This window comes from Cornus florida, unplaced genomic scaffold (genome assembly GCF_030987335.1).
Source record: "Cornus florida cultivar Cherokee Brave unplaced genomic scaffold, ASM3098733v1 CherokeeBrave_3.0.0_Hap2_Chr08, whole genome shotgun sequence".
Taxonomy (NCBI): Eukaryota; Viridiplantae; Streptophyta; class Magnoliopsida; order Cornales; family Cornaceae; genus Cornus; species Cornus florida.
Genome location: NW_026775578.1, coordinates 27,297,085 through 27,318,193, shown reverse-complemented (window position 1 = coordinate 27,318,193; position 21,109 = coordinate 27,297,085). Strand labels below are relative to the sequence as shown.

Sequence of the window (21,109 nt, the reverse complement as noted above, 5' to 3'; positions counted from 1 at the left end):
TAATTTTTTTTCCTTTTATTATTGATTTATTTTTTGTCATTTTTATTTTTCAAAATGTTTGAAATAAGTAAGATATATATATTATTTTTCTATAATTGATAATGGTTAAGAATTATTATATATATACATAACTATTTGCTTATAACAAGTCTAGAACAAGCGAATACAGAGAGAGGAGAAAACAAAAAAATTGTATTATGATATTACATACCATTCTATTCCATATTTCAATTAAGCATTTAAATAATATTCATCTAACATAAATTTATTTATTTATTTTACTATTAACATTATAAGGGTATTTTCGGTAAATATAAGCATTTTCTTTTCCTTTTCATGCCATCCAAAACTAACAAAATAATATTTTTTCATAACTTCTTCAAAAAATTTCCTGCAAACCAAATGCACGATAAAAACTTAATTTTTCTTTCTTTCACTCCACTTTTCATAAAATTTTCTTGTCTAACCAAACATACCATTGAAGGTTGTCAATTTTCCTCAAAACAATTGTAGCATAAAATACAAGAAAATTTTGTTTCTTGCGAAAGTTATACGGTTATATTTTAAATTTCTATTATACTCCATATTTTAATTAAATTCAAAAAGGGAACTAATTTGTTGTCGTATGTAAAATTCTAAACTTATTTGATTTCGTCAAAGTTGTTACAACCCTATTATATAAATTGTAACTGCCAAATATAAAAGTTCGGAATAGTATTATCACCAGCAGCAATAAAAATGACAAAATTTGATGCATGCTCTTATTCAATACAAATTTATTTATTTATTTAATATTTAAAATTATAAGAGTAGTTTGGAAAAGTATAATTATTTATTTTTCATTTTCTGCTATCCAAACTAACAAAATAATTTTTTTCGGCAATTTTGTTAAATTTTTTTCATTCTAACGAAATGCATGATGTAAATTTTATTTTATTTTTCTTTACTTTACTTTCACTTTTCATTATTAATTTACGTATACAAAAAGGACCCTAAGTAAAATTAATATAAAAATCCTAATTCTTTTTGTTTTGAAGGAAATAAATAAAAAGAAAAGAGATTTAAATAAAATAAAAAAGGGAAAGAAAAGAAAATTCTGGACCAACGAGAAGCGAGCAAAACGTGTATGACCGAAACCCATGCACAAAAGGAGTGTTCAAATCCTCTAAAGTGAGTTACCCGGCTGTCCTTGCTGTGCACGACTTAAGGCCTTGTTTGTCTTAGCACAATAAAAAAGGCAAGTAATGTAGCTTAACGATAGCTTGGTTGCCAACTAAAAACCCAAAAAAAAAAAAAAAAGAAAAGACGGAAGAAATATCTGACTTGTTACCAAATTTATACCTGGCAAATTGGCGCCTTTGTCTCCTTCCCTTTTACCCTTTTTGAATCAAAACTCTAATTCCTCTCTCCTTCCCTTCTGGATCCACCAAAAGCATCCCTCCTTCCATTTCCGCTTTCTTCCATTTTTCCTTTTTTAACTCCTTGAATCAAAACCTTAAAGCATCCCTCCTTCCTTCTGAAAAGCATCCCTCCTTCCCTTTTCATTCCATAAAAAATCCTATTTTTATACTTTTTTATTTCCTTTTTTGAATCAAAACAGCACTCTTGTTTTTCTCTTTGATCTATATTGCTACTCTTTTCTTTGCTGTTTCGTCCCATAAAAAACATGCTTGCATTTTTACTTTGCAATTCCTCTTTGAATCAAAACCTGATGGTATTCCTTCTGGTTGCAACTCCTTCTTTGCTCACTCGCTACCTTTACCCTCAAAACAAGGTATTCACGTCGTGCTGTATAACTAATGTCACATATAAAACTATCTGAATTCACTATATTGTTATGTTCTTATTTGAAGTAAAATTTTACCCCCCAAAAAATTAAGAATACGAAAACATACAAAAGACCACAATCACATGTTAAGTTAGAGGGTTCTATGAACATGTTAAACTCAATTGGTCTAACTTGTGACCACATACAAAATACTACATGCTTACCAAAGTACTGAAAAGGCCAATGGTTTTTTTTTTTTTTTTTCAACAACTATGAAGAAATCATACATTTAGTTATTCTCTAAGCGTGAACTATGGAAAAAACCATAGCAAAGTTTGGTATTAATTAACATTTGCTCACTTATTACATTTACCTTCAAAATAAGGTATTCACGTCGCGTTATCTAACTAATGTCACATATAAATATATTTGAATTCTCAATATTGATATATTCTTATTTGAAGTGAAATTTTACCCAAAAAAAAAAAAAAAAAAAAAATTATTAAGAAAGCATAAAAAACCACGATCACATGTTTTTAAATTGTGAGAAACAAGGATATAGAAGATCAATTTATTACTCTTCGAATGAATATAGGAATGACTTTAGAGAGTGAAGTGATCAAATAACAAGGATCTGGTTTTTGCTTTCAGACACATACAAATTGGTCGACGTGTATCTTAATTCGATTAACTGATTTAGCCAAAATCAGCAAACCGATAAATTTGTGTCCACCGAATTCTAGGGATGCAACTCGGACGGATTGGGCGGGTTTGAAGTATAATTTGAGCCCAACCCACTATATGAAATGTTAAACCCAAGCCCAACCTTAACCATATCCTCAACCATAACCACTCAACTCAAGCCCAACCCATCTTTCTACTTTTAAACTCGGGTTTAAATTCCAGTTAAAAATTTCAGATTAATTCGAGTTACTCATATGGCTAATCTTTACACCGAAAATTTAATATGATCTTGAATTAATTTTAGATTAAATTACTCTTAAACAAAAAAAAGTTTAAAGACTTTTTGAAGATTTTTAATAAATTACAAACAAATTTTTAGAAAATTAATTCTCCTAAATATTAACATACAATAAGTTAAGATTTAACAAAAAAAGTTGAAAAGAAAAAAAAGTAATCCTAGTTTAAATGTGATATATAATGTATTTAAAAGTAAAAATATATATGAAAATAATATTAGAATTCGGGTTCGGGTTGCTAGCACTTCAACTCAAACCCAACCCTAATTAAATTTGGGTTGAGATTTTTCACCCCAAGCCTAACCTTAATTGTAAAAATGATTACCTAAGACCATAAAAAATTAGGTTAGGCTCGGGTTGGGTTCGGGTTACTCAACCTAAGTTGCACCCCTACCGAATTCTACGACACTTCAATTTTTGAATACATATTTAAAGCACGGATTTTATTTCATTTCCCATTTCCCATTTCCCATCTCTCCGCGACCAAGGCGACAAGGTTCGAAACCCTTGCTTGAATGAATGATGAAGGAGGCTTCCTTGGTTATTTGTTTTTTTTTTTTTTGAGGAAGTAAATCTGACGTGGAATTCAAAATTTTTTATAATTTTTCTTTTCAGTAATAAGTTACCACTATCACTTAACGGGGAGAAAGAAGTTAACTGAAGGAAAAAAAATTATTTTTATTACGTTTATATCATTATAATGGGAATTATCAATAGACGTGGCCAAATATAAAGCCTTATATTGTGCACCGCCAGCAAGGATTGAGTAACCACAAAAAGAAAGTTTAACCAAACCGTTTACACTCTCCGTCCAATCCGACGGCTGAAAGGAAAGGGGGCGGAAAGTTCTAGAACCTAACAAAAAAAACCTATATAAGAAGACTTGAGCTGCTTCTACAATCAATATTGATTCCTCAACGATCTGAAAACCCTAATTTGCTACTCTTTCTTAGTTCTTTCTCGATTCCAATCAAATGGCTGGTAAAGGAGAAGGTCCGGCTATCGGAATCGATCTGGGGACGACCTACTCCTGCGTCGGGGTGTGGCAACACGACCGCGTCGAGATCATTGCCAACGACCAAGGTAATAGAACAACGCCGTCCTACGTCGCCTTCACCGACACAGAGCGCCTCATCGGCGATGCGGCCAAGAACCAGGTCGCCATGAACCCTATCAACACAGTCTTCGGTAAGATATCTATATAATCCCCCTGTACATATATTGTGTGTGTTCCTATTTACTTTTCATTTTTATATGTACCTTTAACCTATCGATTATCGATTAGCTTCAATTTAGCTTTGATTTCTGTGGCTGATGTTGTATGCTACTCTTTTTCATATGGGTTTAGGGTTTGGCTTACGGAATTTAATAATTTTTTTTAATTGTATCAGTATTAAAGTTACATATTTGTTTTGATGTATGTAAATAATGAATTTATGATTTCTTTAGCCTCTCTGATTTTTATATCTCAACTGAATGCATTTTTTTTTTTTTTTTTTTTTTTTTTTTTTTTTTTTTTTTGTATTTTGATTTTTTTGAGACAATTTACATATATATTGGCTCTAGGCAATATTCTTTTAAATTTGTAGAAATATGGGTATAATGTAGCCGTCACAGTCTTTGCTTTTGCTTTAATACTCTTACGACTACTTAATTTTTGATCTGTTTTAGAAGTTTATTTTTTCTTCTTTGTTTTAGAAGTTATTCATTTATGCCATAGTCGTTTTAGCAAACATATCATTAACTTGACATTGGTGGGTTTGATGGGTTTTAGGTATTCGAATGAAAATTAATATACCAGTACAAATATAAATTTTGATTCCAAATCAGTGGAAATCAAAATAATTGATGATGGGGATTTTTAACTCCTTATTGCTTAAGATAATTGTTTTATTCTTTTAGTACTCCCCTGGTTGCTAAAGTTGTGTTTTTCTGAATCCCAGATGCAAAGCGATTGATTGGTAGGAGGTTCACTGATGCATCAGTTCAGGGTGATATGAAGCATTGGCCATTCAAGGTAGTTGGTGGTCCCGGTGATAAGCCAATGATTGGGGTAAACTACAAGGGTGAGGAGAAGCAGTTTGCTGCGGAAGAAATATCATCCATGGTTCTCACTAAGATGCGTGAGATTGCAGAGGCCTATCTCGGCTCCACGATTAAGAATGCAGTTGTCACCGTCCCTGCTTATTTCAATGATTCTCAGCGTCAGGCCACCAAGGATGCTGGAGTCATTGCCGGCCTCAATGTCATGCGTATCATCAATGAGCCAACCGCTGCTGCCATTGCATATGGTCTTGACAAGAAAGCTACAAGTGTCGGGGAGAAGAATGTGCTTATCTTTGACCTCGGTGGTGGTACTTTCGATGTATCTCTTCTCACCATTGAGGAGGGTATCTTTGAAGTGAAGGCCACTGCTGGTGACACTCACCTTGGAGGAGAAGACTTTGATAACCGTATGGTGAACCATTTTTCTCAGGAATTCAAGAGAAAGCACAAGAAAGACATCAGTGGAAGCCCCAGAGCCCTTAGGAGGTTGAGAACTGCTTGTGAGAGGGCAAAGAGGACTCTTTCATCAACTGCTCAGACAACCATTGAGATTGATTCATTGTTTGAGGGAGTTGATTTCTACACAACCATCACTCGTGCCAGATTTGAGGAGCTAAACATGGATCTCTTCAGAAAATGTATGGACCCTGTTGAAAAGTGTCTGAGGGATGCCAAGATGGACAAGAGCACTGTCCACGAAGTAGTCCTTGTCGGTGGCTCTACTAGAATTCCAAAGGTTCAGCAGCTATTGCAGGACTTCTTCAACGGGAAGGAGCTGTGTAAGAGCATAAACCCAGATGAGGCCGTTGCTTATGGTGCCGCTGTGCAAGCTGCAATCTTGAGTGGTGAAGGCAATGAGAAGGTACAGGACCTGTTGCTGTTGGATGTCACCCCTTTGTCCCAAGGTTTGGAAACTGCTGGAGGAGTCATGACTGTTTTGATTCCAAGAAACACTACAATTCCTACCAAGAAGGAGCAGGTGTTCTCTACCTACTCTGATAACCAGCCCGGTGTGCTGATCCAAGTGTATGAGGGAGAGAGAGCAAGAACAAGAGACAACAACTTATTGGGCAAATTCGAGCTCTCTGGCATTCCTCCTGCCCCTAGAGGTGTTCCGCAAATCACCGTCTGCTTTGACATTGATGCCAATGGTATCTTGAATGTCTCTGCTGAGGACAAAACCACTGGTCAAAAGAACAAGATCACTATCACCAATGACAAGGGGAGGTTGTCCAAGGAAGATATTGAGAAGATGGTTCAGGAGGCTGAGAAGTACAAGTCTGAAGATGAGGAGCACAAGAAAAAGGTGGAGGCCAAGAACGCTTTGGAGAATTACGCCTATAACATGAGGAACACTGTGAAGGATGAAAAGATCAGTTCTAATCTCTCACCGGAAGACAAGAAGAAAATTGAGGATGCTATTGATGAGGCCATTCAATGGTTGGAAGGAAACCAGCTTGGAGAGGCAGATGAGTTTGAGGACAAGATGAAGGAGATTGAGAGCATCTGCAACCCCATCATTGCCAAGATGTACCAGGCTGGTGGTGGACCCGACATGGCTGGTGGCATGGCTGAAGATGGACCCTCGGCCGGTGGAAGTGGCGCAGGCCCTAAGATTGAGGAGGTTGACTAAGTTGTTAGTATTTTTTTTTAACTCCTATTAGGAGATTATACTTTATATTTTTTGTTGTTTGATGTTTTGGGTAGCGGTTGTTTTGAGGGATTTTACTGGTGGGAAGTCTATTATTTTCTGGTTGACGATCTATTTTAATGGAGACAAAGTTTTTCTTTGATAATATTTTCTTTCGTTTTTATATTTGTCTTTTTGTCCAATAACTTATTTGGAAGAGCTCTAAACAAGCAATGGTTTGTTCAGTTTGTAACCAATTACAAGCAAGGGGCTTTAATTCATAGAAAATTTGATTACATATGTAATCAATCATTTTTACAATTTCAATAAAATAAAGTAATAATCTTTAAAATAAACAAGTCCAAGTGACAACAAAACTACAAGTCCAATTAACAACAATATTGGCCTTTTAGGGATGGTTCTGAAATTAAATTTAGTTGCCAAGGTCCTAAAATTAAATTTAGTTCTAAAAGTCCTGACATCTTTAGTTTAAGCGCAGTAAACTAGGGCCCCACAAGAGTTTGCAATGGTACCAGAAAAGGTTAGAAAGTCCCATAAAAGTTGTAGATGTCTCAAATAGAAAGGAGATTTTTGGATCTGGTTACGCGGGTAAAAATGGATTAAACTCGGTTATTTATTAAAATTAAAATTTATATAAAATAAATATTAAGTTTATCTTTTTTTTATAGTGAATCCGAGTAGTCAGCTTAAATGGCTTAATGTTTTATACAAGCCACAACGAAAATGTTTGGGATGTCCATTGGAAGGCTCCCAAACACTTTCATTTAATCTAATTACACGGTGAGAGTATTAAAATTTTGGTTTGATTTTCTATTTGAGATAGGAAGTTTGCACGTGCCAAGTATTATACTAAATGATGAAAACTGTGGATTGATTTTTATTTTCTACTGACATTTTTAGAGAAAAATCTTATATTTTTATTATTTTTGAATACAGGATAAAGAGTTGAAAGCTAAGTCACACAATTCTCCTTAATGTTTGTCGCTCTTGCGTTTCGAAGCCTTTTTATTAGATTTTTAAAAGCATACACACTATACACACACACACGAGTGAATTTAGGATGTTGTTCATATCCTAATCATGTTTGAATCCATTGAAGATTACATATACAACGATCAGAGAAAGTAGATCTTATTTTTTCTACATCAAATTTATTATATTCAAATAAGAAGAATTTCAGATCACACTTTAAAGGGATCAAAGAGCTTACGGAGTGTCGTTGATCTACCAGCAATCGATCTACAAGGTTCGATGCATAAGTCTGAAATCGAGAGCTGTTGGACGGGAAGTCGCAAAGTCTAGGACGTTTAATGGATTGAGTCTTGGTAGAACAAAGGGGTTTGAGTTTGAGTCAAAATTCGGTATACTTTGCTTGATACATAATTGATCTTTTTACGACTGGACAGCGCACAAGACCTCCAGATTTTTCAATTGGTTTCTTCAATAAATCCGTTATCACTCTAAACTTTACTTGCTTTTAATTTGCATACGATTATTTAATTAACCGGTAAATTTAGTAGAGTAGATTGTACAGAGAAACATATGATTAAATCATTTCTCAATAAAAACTCAAACTTTCCACAAACTATTCTGCTGCACAACTCACAGTCTATATGTTTGACACGCTAAAGAATGAAACTTTTTACTATTTTTAATTACTAATACTATTTGGTGCATGGAATGACAGAGTACTAGTAAAATATATATAATTTGAAATTATACAAAATTTGTATAATCACAAATTTAATAAATTTTTTAAAATAAAAATTGATATTTGCTACGAATATAATTGTAGTAATTACTCATTTGCTACGAAAATCAATTTAGTTGCGAAGAAAATACTATTATTTGCTACGAAATTTTTATGTGGAGAATGATATAATTTGTAACAAATAATGGTATCACTGACGAAAATAATTCGTAGCAACTAATTATATAAGTAACGAAAATATTTTGGTTTTTTTTTTTTTTTTTTTTTTTCGTTAAAAGGTAAGATAAATATTTTGTAATAAATTAATATATTAGTGACAGAAATAATTTGTAGTAAATAAGCATATTAGTGACAGAATCATTTTGTAGTAAATTAATGTATTTGTGACAAATAATTTGTACAGACCGAAATAATTCGTAACAAATAAGTGTATCATTGATGAAAAATATTTCGTAGTAAATAAATGGTTATCCAGGGAAAATATATTTTCATAGCATCATATATACTATCCTGATGCTAGATATTGCTACGACCCATGCCATGAAATACTTTCGTTACAAATGACCTTTTGCTACGAAATTAGTATATTTTGCTACGAAAATTTTCGAAGGTAAAAAGCTTGTTTTGTTGTAGTGACAATTGTGAGGCTTTAGATATTGCACCCACGACCTAAGCCCATCAGGAGACGAACATGATTTTCTTCATCTTCGGCCTGAACTCGTGGAGAGATTAATGATCTTATTCTAGTCGCAGTTGAACTTCTTCAAGATGGAGTCGTAGAGTCACGTGAGCTCCTTCGGTGGTGTCGCCTCTCCTGCTGTCCAACTCGATCTTCTCCAGTTTGGTGACGTTCGACGGCTTGCCCAGATTAAAAGGTCTAATCAACATGCAATCATTAGTGTCATACCCCCAGATTTTCGAATGCGGGTTGGCCAGGCCCACGCCCGAATACCCGAGGATATCAAAACAAATTGATAATAAACGAATACAGAGTACAAAAGAATAAAGAAGAATAAATAAAATGCTGACAAGAAACTAAAATGATAATCTAATAATAAACCTTAGAATATATTTCCATTAATTAATAAACTCTTCTGATACAACTGGTCTTCCAAAATACAACTCGGGAATCCATACTGTGTGGACTCCTAGAAAATTCAAACTAAACAAATGACAGCAATAATTGTTTAAATCAGGAAACTGAATCATAAAGGAACTCCTATGTAGCATCGGAAGAATGAAGTAGACTGATCCCCGCTCAGCACGAATAACCTCTACTCCTGACGAACACCTGAAAAATAATGGTGGGTAAGGCCCACAAACAAGTTCTACTCTACTACAGTCCAAGCGGAGATCCGATACACATATACATCCTAGTCAATTCAACAGTAACTAGTAGTTCGTATATATATACACACTAAAGGAACCTCACTAGACTATAGGGTTGTCTCAACCTGAATAATAGGCAACATGTAAAACGCACATATAGTGGGCATGAATACCTAGACCTACCAGGGTACACAACTACACTATATCTAGCTACACATCCCTGGCGATATACGCACCCTAACCACTGATCCTGAGACTCAAGCTCATATCATGGCACCGTACTTATATATAAAAAATCTAGTAACCATCCTATCCAGTATAAATTAATCCTCCATAAGTCATTCAACTTGTTCAGCTGACCTGACTTAAATATAAGTAGGACTTAACATTTTAGTTAATCCATTCCCTTACATAATAAATTAATCCTCCATAAGTCATTCAACTTGTTCAGCTGACTTGACTTGAATATAAGTAGGACTTAACATTTTAGTTAATTCATTCCCTTATATAAAATAGGTAGGACTTAACTGATAAGTTAATCCATCCCTAAAATGCCACCGTCCCATACCGGTGCATTAAATCACACAATTCAACAATTGATGTAACGATTAAGGAAATACATCAAACAATCCAAAAATAACTATGATAATATGATATTAAGTTATTACAAAATAGGAATGACTTATTATTTATTTAAGTTTCCTATATCATATGTCCTACACAAACTGAATCTTATACATGATGATATTTTATTATACCGTCAAATAAGCATTCTCCATATCCAATTCATCCTACACATTTAATCTTAATTGCTAAAACATTTAAAAGATTAAATCCATTTGTTTATTTAAAATATTCAAATAGCAAGTATCATTATGATTGAGTCTATTTAAATTTATTTAAACCCAAACCTAGTTCCTATTTAATGTTCAGGAATCCTAGGCATGTTTCTAAGTTCTATCATTCCACAGATATGAAAAATACATAATGTAAACATATAAAAATTCACACCGAAAATCAAATCAAAATCACGCATTCATCAATTCATAATACAAGAACAGATATGAACCAATTTCATAAAACCTATGTTCTAATCCAATTAAACATGCATAATTATTTAATTTTATGTGTTTAATAAATCCTGAAATTTCCTAGGCATGTATAGAAACACGAATCAAAGGGAAAGAGATAGAATAAGAACTTGCCTTAAACTTTCGGATCGAAAGTTAAACTTCTTCTTCCTTGATCTTCTCTCTACAGGTTTTTTTCCTCCTTCCCTCTCTAACTCTCTCCCTCTAGAATATATCACGTGAATATTTCTAACCCTCTTTTACAACCTATAGCTATATATTTATAGGCTAAATAAAATAACCTTAACCCTTTTTCCAATCCAAGTCAACTTAAAAAAATATATATATTAAAATATTAAAAAGGTAAGTAAAATATGTTACGTATATAATTTATGTATATGTTTATTAAATAAATAAATTATACACATTCCATTATTTATTAATGAATTATCCAATAATACTTAAGTTACCACAATATTATAAAGTAACTTAAAACATAACACGTATCAAATCTATGTATATTTTTATTATTTAAATATAAAACATATACATCAGATTAAATATTACTACCCAAGTTACCATATAAGTAATTAATAAATTACTTTCCCTTTTATATATATATTAAAAAGGTAAGTAAAATATGTTACGTATATAATTTATGTATATGTTTATTAAATAAATAAATTATACACATTCTATTATTTATTAATGGATTATCCAATAATACTTAAATTACCATAATATTATAAAGTAAGTTAAAACATAACACGTCTCAAATCTATGCATATTTTTATTATTTAAATATAAAACATATACATCAGATTAAATATTACTACCCAAGTTACCATAAAAGTACTTAATAAATTACTTTTCTTTCTATATATGTATATAATATATATCTATATATATACATACACAACTATTCATGAGTAATAATCCATACACATCCAACCTCCTATCCAAGTAGTCCATGGGACCCAATTGGTTGGCCCATTACTACTCACCATAACCATAAAAGAAAAATACAATAAAAAAATAAAAGAAAAGAAAACATTTAATTTATAATTAATCAAAATACCATTTAAGCACATAACCTAATTAAACAATTAACACATAGACAAATACAAATAATATATAGACATATAATCAAATAATCAAGTAATACATAATTTAATTAAACACATAAGCAATTAGTCAAATAATCAATTAAATAATTAAAAATACAATTAAAACAAATAAATAAATACCGAAACTATCCTTTTAAAATTAAGGGTATTACAACTATCTGAGGAGATGGGTTTAAATTTTGAAGATGAAAAAGAGAAAGGAGATGGTGCTAGGTGGTGATGGTCACTAGTTGAAGCCCACCCAATTATTTTTTATTTTTTATTTTATTTTTCTTCACCATACCTAAAAAAAATAAATTATTACTACTATTAGCCTACCCAAAGAAATATTAGCCCACCCCATGAACAATTCCTGGATTCGCCCTTGGTGGTGGTGCTGATGGTGCTTGGTGGTGATTGTGGTGGTGACAGTGCTACTTGGTGGCGGTGGCGGCTGCGGTGATGGTGACAGTGGTGCTTAGCGGTGGTGGTGATGGGTTTCAATTGTAGCACCTTTAGCTAAAAGTTACCCTTAAATTCACTTTTTCTTTTGAGTTTGTTTAATCTTGTATAAGTGGGTATAAATTATATATATAGGGTAAAGTGAGAAAAATGCCTTAATGTTTATATTTTGAACAAACAACACTATCCTTTATATTGTGTATATAAGTCGTTAAGATTGAAAAAATGAACAAAGAAAGATTTAAGGTCACTGTGTCTTTAAAAATTTAATCATATGCATTACACATGACATCTTTAAAATATAAAATTTTGAAAAGACCCTTTCACTTTCGATAATGTCCTTACACACACACACACTTTCACTTTCATTTATAATAACATTTATAAATGATTGATTTCCTTCAAGGGTTGAACGCCATCCAAAGTTCATTAAAGGTTGAATTTGGAACTTCAAACAAACACTTATAATCTTTAACCACTAAAAGAAATCAACTTAATTCCTCTAAAACTATGTGTCAAGTTGGTCCATACCAAGAACCCACAACTACAAATACGATTAAAACCCACAACTTTACTTGATTAAATAAAGTGGAATTTGGGTTACGTTAGCGAACCTCAAGCCACCGTCAAGAACTTTAGGCCATGTTTGGTGTGAGTGAATGTAATCAAATGAAGGTGGAATGGAATACTTTTGTTTCTATTCTCTTGTTTGGCGTGTTACATTAAAAATGGCCATTCCAAGGCATTCCCGGGGAATGCCCATTTCTCTTCTTGAGGCGTGGAATGACCATTCCATTCCCACCAAGAATTAATAAAGTAATTTAAAGACAAAAAAAATCATTTGCCTTGTGTTCACACAGACCTGTGCGTCCCTTCTCTCACCATCTCTCTCTTCACGCATACACACACTATATAAATATAATATATATAATATGTATTTATATGTAGTTTGTTCCCTCTCTTCGATTTTCACACAGAAGGATGAGACAAAAATAGTGTAATTGAACTGCTATGGGTTTATGCAACTTTCTTAGTCTTTGTCTAGCAATAATTATTTAATTATTTATTATTTTTATTATTTTCTGGTCTCTAATGTTATGATAATTATGGTCTTCATCTATTGGAGAAAAATGAAATGTCATGTGTATGTTGTTTTAGGAATCCAATTCCATCACTGGAGAAATTTAGCAATCTCCCTGTCCTTTTGGAACGAGTTTATGGCATTGGGTCATTACTTTTTTGGGGGAAATAGACAATTTCATAGGAAAATTTCTAAAACAACATACACATGACATGAATAATCCAGTGATGAAGTGGACTGAAACGGCGGCGACTATGAATAATTTAGACCAGTTTGTTAAAAGTCGTCAGAGAATGTCGCCGGAGAAGATGATCGGGAAATTATCTCTTTCCCCTTTATTTTTTCAGTCGTCAGAGAACCCTCTGTTTCTTTTTTTCTCGTCTATTTTCTTTCTCTTTCCCTATTATTTTTTTAGTCGTCCGAGAGCTCTAGGTTTCTTTTTTCTCGTCTATTTTCTTTTTCTATCTCGTCTATTTTCTCTCTCTATTATCTCTTTCCCTTTTATTTTTGCAGATTAATTTTTTTAGTTAATTTTTTTTACTAATAATAAAATGTAATTTAAAGAAACAATATAAATTCATTCCACCATCCTAACTTTCTTACCAAATACATTCCATGTTTGCAACCAAATGGTAGAATAAGAATCATCATTCTCATTCCCTTCTTTTCTCATTCCATTCCTACCTCTATTTCAATTCATTCCACCACACCAAACATGCCCTTATAGTGAGGGTTATGGGGAAAAGGGCATTCTCTTTATTTACCTCTTCTTTTATTAATAATTTTAATTTTAATTTAATTTAATTTAATTTAATTTAATTTAATTTTTATTTGTAATATCATTAATATGTACATTTTTTTTTTCCCTGCATCAATGTACAGGCAAAAAGTATATGAATGATTCAATGCAGTGTTACGATAAAGTGACAGAGAATAACGAGAGAACCTCATGGTCTTAGTGACGGATAGAATACGATGCCATGCTTTGCTTCTACAGTAATCCTTATCAAAAGAATCCATATAAGGTTGAGACTGGCACTTCAATTATTCCTCAACAATCTAGACCCTAAATCAGCTACATTTTCTCTCTCTAGTACAGGCAAAAAGTATATGAATGATTCAATGAACAGTTATGATAAAGCGACAGAGAGAACCTCATGGTGTTAGTGACAGATAGAATACGATGCCATGCTTTGCTTCTAGCTACAAATTAATAATCCTTATCAGTTATCAAAAGAATCCATATAAGATTGAAACTGGCACTTCAATTCTTCCTCAACAATCTAGACCCTAATCATCTACACTCTTTCTCTAGTTTTTGCTGGATTCCGCTGGCCGGAAAAGGGATGGGTCGGGCAATCGGTATCGATTTGGGGACGACGTACTCGTGCGTCAGAGTGTTTTGCCCATTCCGTGAACGCGTTGAGATAATTGTCAATGATCAAGGTAACACCACGACACCGTCCTACGTCGCCTTTAACGACACCGAACGCCTCATCGGCGATGCCGCCAAGTATCAAGTCCTCAGCAACCCTATCAACACCATCTTTGGTACAAATACAAATATATTTTGTGTTATATTATTAAGGACGATTTAAAAGTAGATTATGTAATAAAGGTTTAGTCTTTAATATATTTTAATTTATCAATGTTAACACTAAATATTTGTTTTCATTTATAGTAAATAATTAATTTTTGATTTAACTTCTGAGATTTTGATTTTACCTTTCTACCGATGGATATATAATAAATTATTATTATTATTTTTTTCCTATATACATAAAAATTTAGAGCAGTCCGACACCTAACGACTATCATACGTGGCTGGCTTTTTTTTTTTTTTCGTTGAACCCGCCCCCTCCCCTCCCTCTCTCTCTAACAATCGGCGAGGCTAGCATTCCGCCACCAACTCTACCTTTAGGCCAAGGAGATCTGATTCCGCCGTCGTCGCCGACCAGTCATTCACCGTCACCGTCGCACTCCCCAACGAGACCCTCTCCTCCGCCGCCGACCAGTCATTCACCTACAAAAGGGTCCAAGCCAACATCGTTACATCGTCGCCTACCAACTCTCCACCCAAATCGAAAACATTGTCGTCGGCGACGAGGTCTTCGTCAACCTCACCGTTCTCAACCTCTCCGCTAACCGCCTCTCTGGCGACATTCCCTATCAGCTCGCCTTCTGCGCTGTGAGGTCGTCGGCAATTCTCTCTTATCTTCCCGTCAACCTGCCGGGATTTCCGGATTCGGCCGTGGCTCTGCCTCGCTGCCCAACTCGGTCTCCAACAAACCCATCAACACTCTGTCTACGAAGTTCATGAAATTGAATCTGTAACCACGGTGGTCAGCACTAAAGAAAGAAGGAGGAAATCACTAACAATTGAATCTGTAACCACGGTGATTGATTCAGCAAAGCAACACCGGCTCTGTCTCAGGGAAGTACGGCACTGGTGGAGACCATCCGTCGGTGAATCCGGTGATCGAGGAGAGTCTGGCCGGACGGTGAATCCGGTGATCAAGGAGAGTGTGGCCAGACGGTGAATCCCGTGACGGTACTTGTGGAGACCATCCGTCGATTCTCTAGGATTGAAAGAGATAGACGAGAGAGTAAAGCTGAGAAGAAGAAAGGGGAAGGGGATGGTGCGCCAGTTGGGCCAATCTAATATTGACACATACTGTATTTTTTTCCGGGTGAATAGTTGTCGTCAAAATTAGCATCTTCCAAAAATTTATATTCGCTGTAGGGAACATTTGCATAAATTTAGTGAAGTTCGGTTACGAATTGGATTGATTGGCTCAAAAATGGTAGGAATATTTGTATAGAATTATGTTGGCTTAGCATTAATACTCTAATATTTAATTTTTTTTAGACGTTCAAGCATACACAGACACTCTTACAAACATAATTTATAAATTTTCGATCTTTGAAAGGAGAGATCATACCAAATAAACTAATTCACATTAGTAATACCTACTTCATTTTGGTCTGTTCTACACTAGTTTTTTTTTTCAAAAATTGATATAATAATGTAAAAAACTAGTGTGATATATTTTATAGATCATAGATGACACATGAATATTGATGATGGGAGATAGATAATAGTTGGACTTTTTATTGCTTTAATCTGTTTTCTGGTTCCTAAAGTCTTGTGTTTTTCTGAATTCCAGATGCTAAACGATTGATTGGTAGGAAGTTCAGTGATGCATCAGTTCAGGGTGATATGGAGCACTGGCCATTCAAGGTCATTGCTGGTCCCAGTGATAAGCCAATGATTGTGGTGAACTACAAGGGCGAGGAGAAACAGTTCGTTGCTGAAGAGATCTCATCCATGGTTCTCACTAAGATGCGTGATATTGCTGAGGCCTATCTCGGCTCCACGGTTAAGAATGCAGTTGTCACTGTCCCTGCTTATTTCAATGACTCTCAGCGTCAGGCCACTAAGGATGCCGGAGTCATTGCTGGCCTCAATGTCATTCGTATCATCAATGAGCCCACTGCTGCTGCAATTGCTTACGGTTTTGACAGGAGAGCTGCAAGTGTGGGCGAGAAGAATGTGCTTATCTTTGACCTTGGCGGAGGCACTTTTGATGTTTCTCTTGTCACCATTAAGGCGACCGGGGTCATTGAAGTGAAGGCGACTTCTGGTGACACTCACCTTGGAGGAGCAGACTTTGATTACCGCATGGTGAACCATTTTGTTCAGGAATTCAAGAGAAAACACTGCAAAGACATCAGTGGATGCCCTAGAGCTATTACGAGGTTGAGAGCTGCTTGTGAGAGGGCAAAGAGGACTCTTTCATCAGCTATCTGGACAACCATCGAGATTGATTCATTGTATGAGGGAACTGATTTCTACCCAAGCATTACTCGTGCCAAATTTGAGGACCTAAACATGGATTTCTTTAAGAAGTGTGTGGAGAGTGTTGAAAAGTGTTTGAGGGATGCCAAGATGGATAAGAGTAGTGTCCACGACGTAGTCCTTGTCGGTGGCTCTACTAGAATTCCAAAGGTTCAGCATCTATTGCAGGACTTCTTCAACGGGAAGGAGCTGTGTAAGAGCATTCACCCAGATGAGGCTGTTGCTTATGGTGCGGCTGTGCAAGCTGCAATCTTGAGTGGTGAGTACCAGGAGCTGTCGCTGTTGGATGTAACCCCTCTGTCCCTTGGCGTGGAAGTTGTTGGAGGTGTCATGTCTTTTGTGGTTCCAAGAAACACTACAATTCCTACCAAGAAGGAGAAGGTGTTCTCTACCGACTATGATAACCAGCCCAATGTGCTGATCCAAGTGTACGAGGGTGAGAGAACAAGAACAAGCGACAACAACTTGTTGGGCAAATTCAGGCTCTCTGGCATTCCTCCTGCCCCTAGACAAGTTCCGCAAATCAATGTCTGTTTTGACATTGATGCCAATGGTATCTTGAATGTCTCGGCTGAGAACAAGAGCACTGGTCAAAAGAACAAGATCACTATCACTAATGAAGAGAACAGGTTGTCCAAGAAAGAGATTCAGAAGATGCTTCAGGAAGCTGACAAGTACAAGTCTGAAGATGAGGACTACAAGAAAAGGGCTGAGGTCAAGAATAGTTTGGAGAATTGCGCGTATAAGATGAGGAAAGCTGGTAATCTCTCACAGGCAGACGTGGTGGAGATCGAGGATTCTATTGATGAGGCCATAAAGTGGATGGACAGGAAGGAACTTGAGAGCATGTGCAACCTCACCATTTCCATGGCTGAACATGGACGCTCAGCCGGTGGAAGTGGCGCAGGCCCCAACAATATTTGTTCTTTCCATAGAGGAAAAGAAGAAAAGAAAAGAAGAAAAGAAAAGAAGAAAAAATGGCAGTATGAGCCAAATGAAGAGGAAATGATATAAATGAAAGACTAACCTAACCTGCAGAGGTAATGCTTGTGGAACTCACCACTATAGTCAACATGTATCTGGTGGGTGAACGCGTTCTTGGTTGAACCGGCACAAGCTTGAAATCAACTATATATGTGGAAATGATAAGAGAAATTAAGTATTTATTAAAATATCAAAATTTAGCGTGCATTATGTTGGTAGGAGGATGTAGTGGCTTGCCTGATTCTGTGACTTAAACTCTAGTGGCAGTGCAGTAGTGGCATTGAGAAGCTGCAAGGAGTATTAGTGTTAGGAGGAGAAGATCCAAAACTTGTATTCTCTTCATTTTAGGCACGAGCTTGTGCAGGGTGGTAAATAAATACACAATTTAAGCTATGAAGGATTGTCCAAAGCATGAAGAAACCATTTATAACTCTGATTGTGTTTAGTGAATCATGGCTTGGTTTGAAAATTTGGATGTCGTGTTAAGGGTGGTGGGGGCATCCAAGGCCCTACATATTTCGAATTTCGCAAAATGATAAGGCTATAAAGTGTTGGTTGTTGAGATTTTATCTGTTATGATACAGCTGCAGGATTGAATTATTTACTCCTGATTTAGGGCTAATTGGTAGGTAATTAATAACCTATTTTAGCTAGGTCCTATTCTATAAATTGGATGTAAAACCATGAATGAATCGATCGAATATATAATTTTTAATTCTCGTATTCGTTCCTTGAATTTCAAGATGGTATCATAACCATGGTTTGAACCGTACCTTGAATCTTTTTGAATTTATTTGTTGAAATTCATTGAACCCATACATGATCGGTTGAGAATTCGATCTATAATAAATCAACCTTCGCAATAGCACGAATCATTGTAAAATAGGGCTATTGGTCGGGTAAGTCGAACCACTGGGATTGCGCTAATCTATGGCAACCTAAGTGTCTAGAGTCTTTTTAGAATGATACGGGGTGTTCATAGAGGATTTGTTGGTTGTCACTTAAGCTATGAAATTAAGATGCATAAAATAAAAGCTTGCAAGAATTTAAAGGAGATGAAATACAAGTAAAGAGGACTAGGGAAATGAATCCGCCTCCATCCCTATGCACATGCTAGATTAGAGCTAAATTGGGGGAAAAATAATATATGATGGTCAATAAATATATAGTAACACATAGTGGCCATATAATCAACAAGATGTACATTAAATCTTAAGCAAGCATGATCCATCAAAGGTGAACATGTTTAGACTACCTAACTAAGGTGTAGCTTAACCACATTTACTTGAATGAAAGATTATCAAGTCCTAGATAAAATGATGAAGCACATGAAGGTAAGAAATAAGCATAAACCATCAAAGGCATCGCCTAAGCAATGATCTATCAAAGTACTTATCAACATGCCATTAAACCATTTCATAACCTTGTCTCCATTCTCACCATGAAAACTCAAGCAATATGATTAATATAAGACATTATCTAAAATAAGATAATCAACTTAAAGAAATCATCTATACAAATATCAACATTCATTACAACAAATGAAGTGCTCTTGGTTATGAAAAGACCATAGAAAATACATTGTAATCCCCAAAGTAGAGCTATACTAGATCATGCTTACAAGGGAGGGGCTTCATCACCTCCCTAGAGGAGGAATTAGTTACCCATGGAAGCCCTAGAAGAAGGAAGAAGCTTAGAAGACCCCTCCATTTTTAAGCTTTCTATTCTTGGCCACAAGAACTCTCTCTTCTCCTCTTCCTTTCTCTCTCTCAAAATCTTGCCAAGATGAGATATGATATGTTATGTGTGGTTCCCCCCACCTTGTAGACATCTTCTCCACCAAACCCTACTAAACAAGGCCCTTTTTTTCTTACCAAAAGACATCTCCAACCATTTCATAAAGATGGAAATCAGAATTGAGGGAATCAAGGTGCAAGTGGGCTAAAATGATGGTTTCCGGAGAGCATTCTGCCCAATTTTCGAGCGCTCGAAATAAGCCCTTCGAGTGCTTGAAGTTTCATCAGCTTGCACTCTTCTACTTGATCAGCTTTGCACTACTTTGGTAAAACAGCCATAACTTTCTGCTCTGAACTCCAAATGAAGAACTGTTTGAAGATTTGGAAAGCTAATTTAAAGATCTAAGTATGTCATGTTTTAATAGAAGTCCAATTCTTAAGTTTGGTAGGCCTAAAATGAAGAGCAAAGTCAAACTTCACTGTTGCCAGGCTGTATAGCGCACCTTTGGTAAAAATGACATAACTCTTTGCTCCGAACTCCAAATGAGGTAAACTTTATGTCTATGGAAATCTGACTCATAGCCCTTCATATTTCATGTTTTACTAAAGACCAAATTCGCACATAAAAAGGGTCAAAATTGGAGGCCAAAGTCTGATGGAAAATGAACCGGCGCCCGCACTGTTACAGCCTTGAACCAATTTGCTACTTGCAACCTGAAATGATTTGGCTCGGCCCGAAGACGCGGTAATTCTTCCTAGAACTTGTTGCATAGAGCGTCATGAGTCCCGTGGATCATTAATCTTGGCCAAAATGAAGGTCCCTGGCAACGGTGTGCTTTGATTCTTTAAGAGCATCTCTTTTAACTCTCTTTGGGGAAGCAACCTGAAAATAAACAAAAGCATGCAAAATGATAAAATAATGGATTTAACTAATGCAAATAAGGGCGCTTGAATATGCAATATTCGGCGCTTATCACACCCCCAAACTTACATTTTGCTAGTCCCTTAGCAAAACCAAAATGAAAAACCCAATGAAATGTCAACAATGGGAATGCTACCACAAAAATATCAACCATGGCAAAATGAAATATATACATAGCTCAAATATAACTCGAAACAAACAAAGGACCGGAGATGGGGTCATTAAGTAAACTACTATGCATATATGAAGTATTGATACAAAAAATGGCTAAACACATTTCAACATACATGCATCAGCATCCAAGTCTATATAAATAACTCAATTGTCATCTCTTAAATGGAAATCAACTCTAACTTCAGTGAAAGTGGAGTGGATTCTCAACATGCGGCTTTTACTTTCTTTTC

General features: G+C 35.2%; 1 protein-coding gene across 1 annotated transcript; it reads left to right on the top strand.

Annotated features, from left to right (window-relative positions):
- Window positions 1-3,575: 3,575 nt before the first annotated feature.
- Window positions 3,576-18,440, top strand: LOC132270962 (heat shock cognate 70 kDa protein-like). The gene is made up of 4 exons (XM_059772175.1): window positions 3,576-3,936; window positions 4,692-5,699; window positions 14,549-14,755; window positions 16,372-18,440. Exons 1-4 carry the CDS (start codon window positions 3,723-3,725, stop codon window positions 18,075-18,077), a joined length of 3,135 nt encoding a protein of 1,044 aa, XP_059628158.1. The 5' UTR covers window positions 3,576-3,722; the 3' UTR covers window positions 18,078-18,440.
- Window positions 18,441-21,109: the final 2,669 nt, after the last annotated feature.

Coding starts and splice junctions, on each gene's coding strand:
- LOC132270962 (XM_059772175.1), top strand. CDS start 3,723: ATGGCTGGTAAAGGAGAAGGTCCGGCTATCGGAATCGATCTGGGGACG. Junction 3,937..4,691: donor CCCTATCAACACAGTCTTCG/GTAAGATATCTA, acceptor TCTGAATCCCAG/ATGCAAAGCGATTGATTGGT. Junction 14,756..16,371: donor CCCTATCAACACCATCTTTG/GTACAAATACAA, acceptor TCTGAATTCCAG/ATGCTAAACGATTGATTGGT.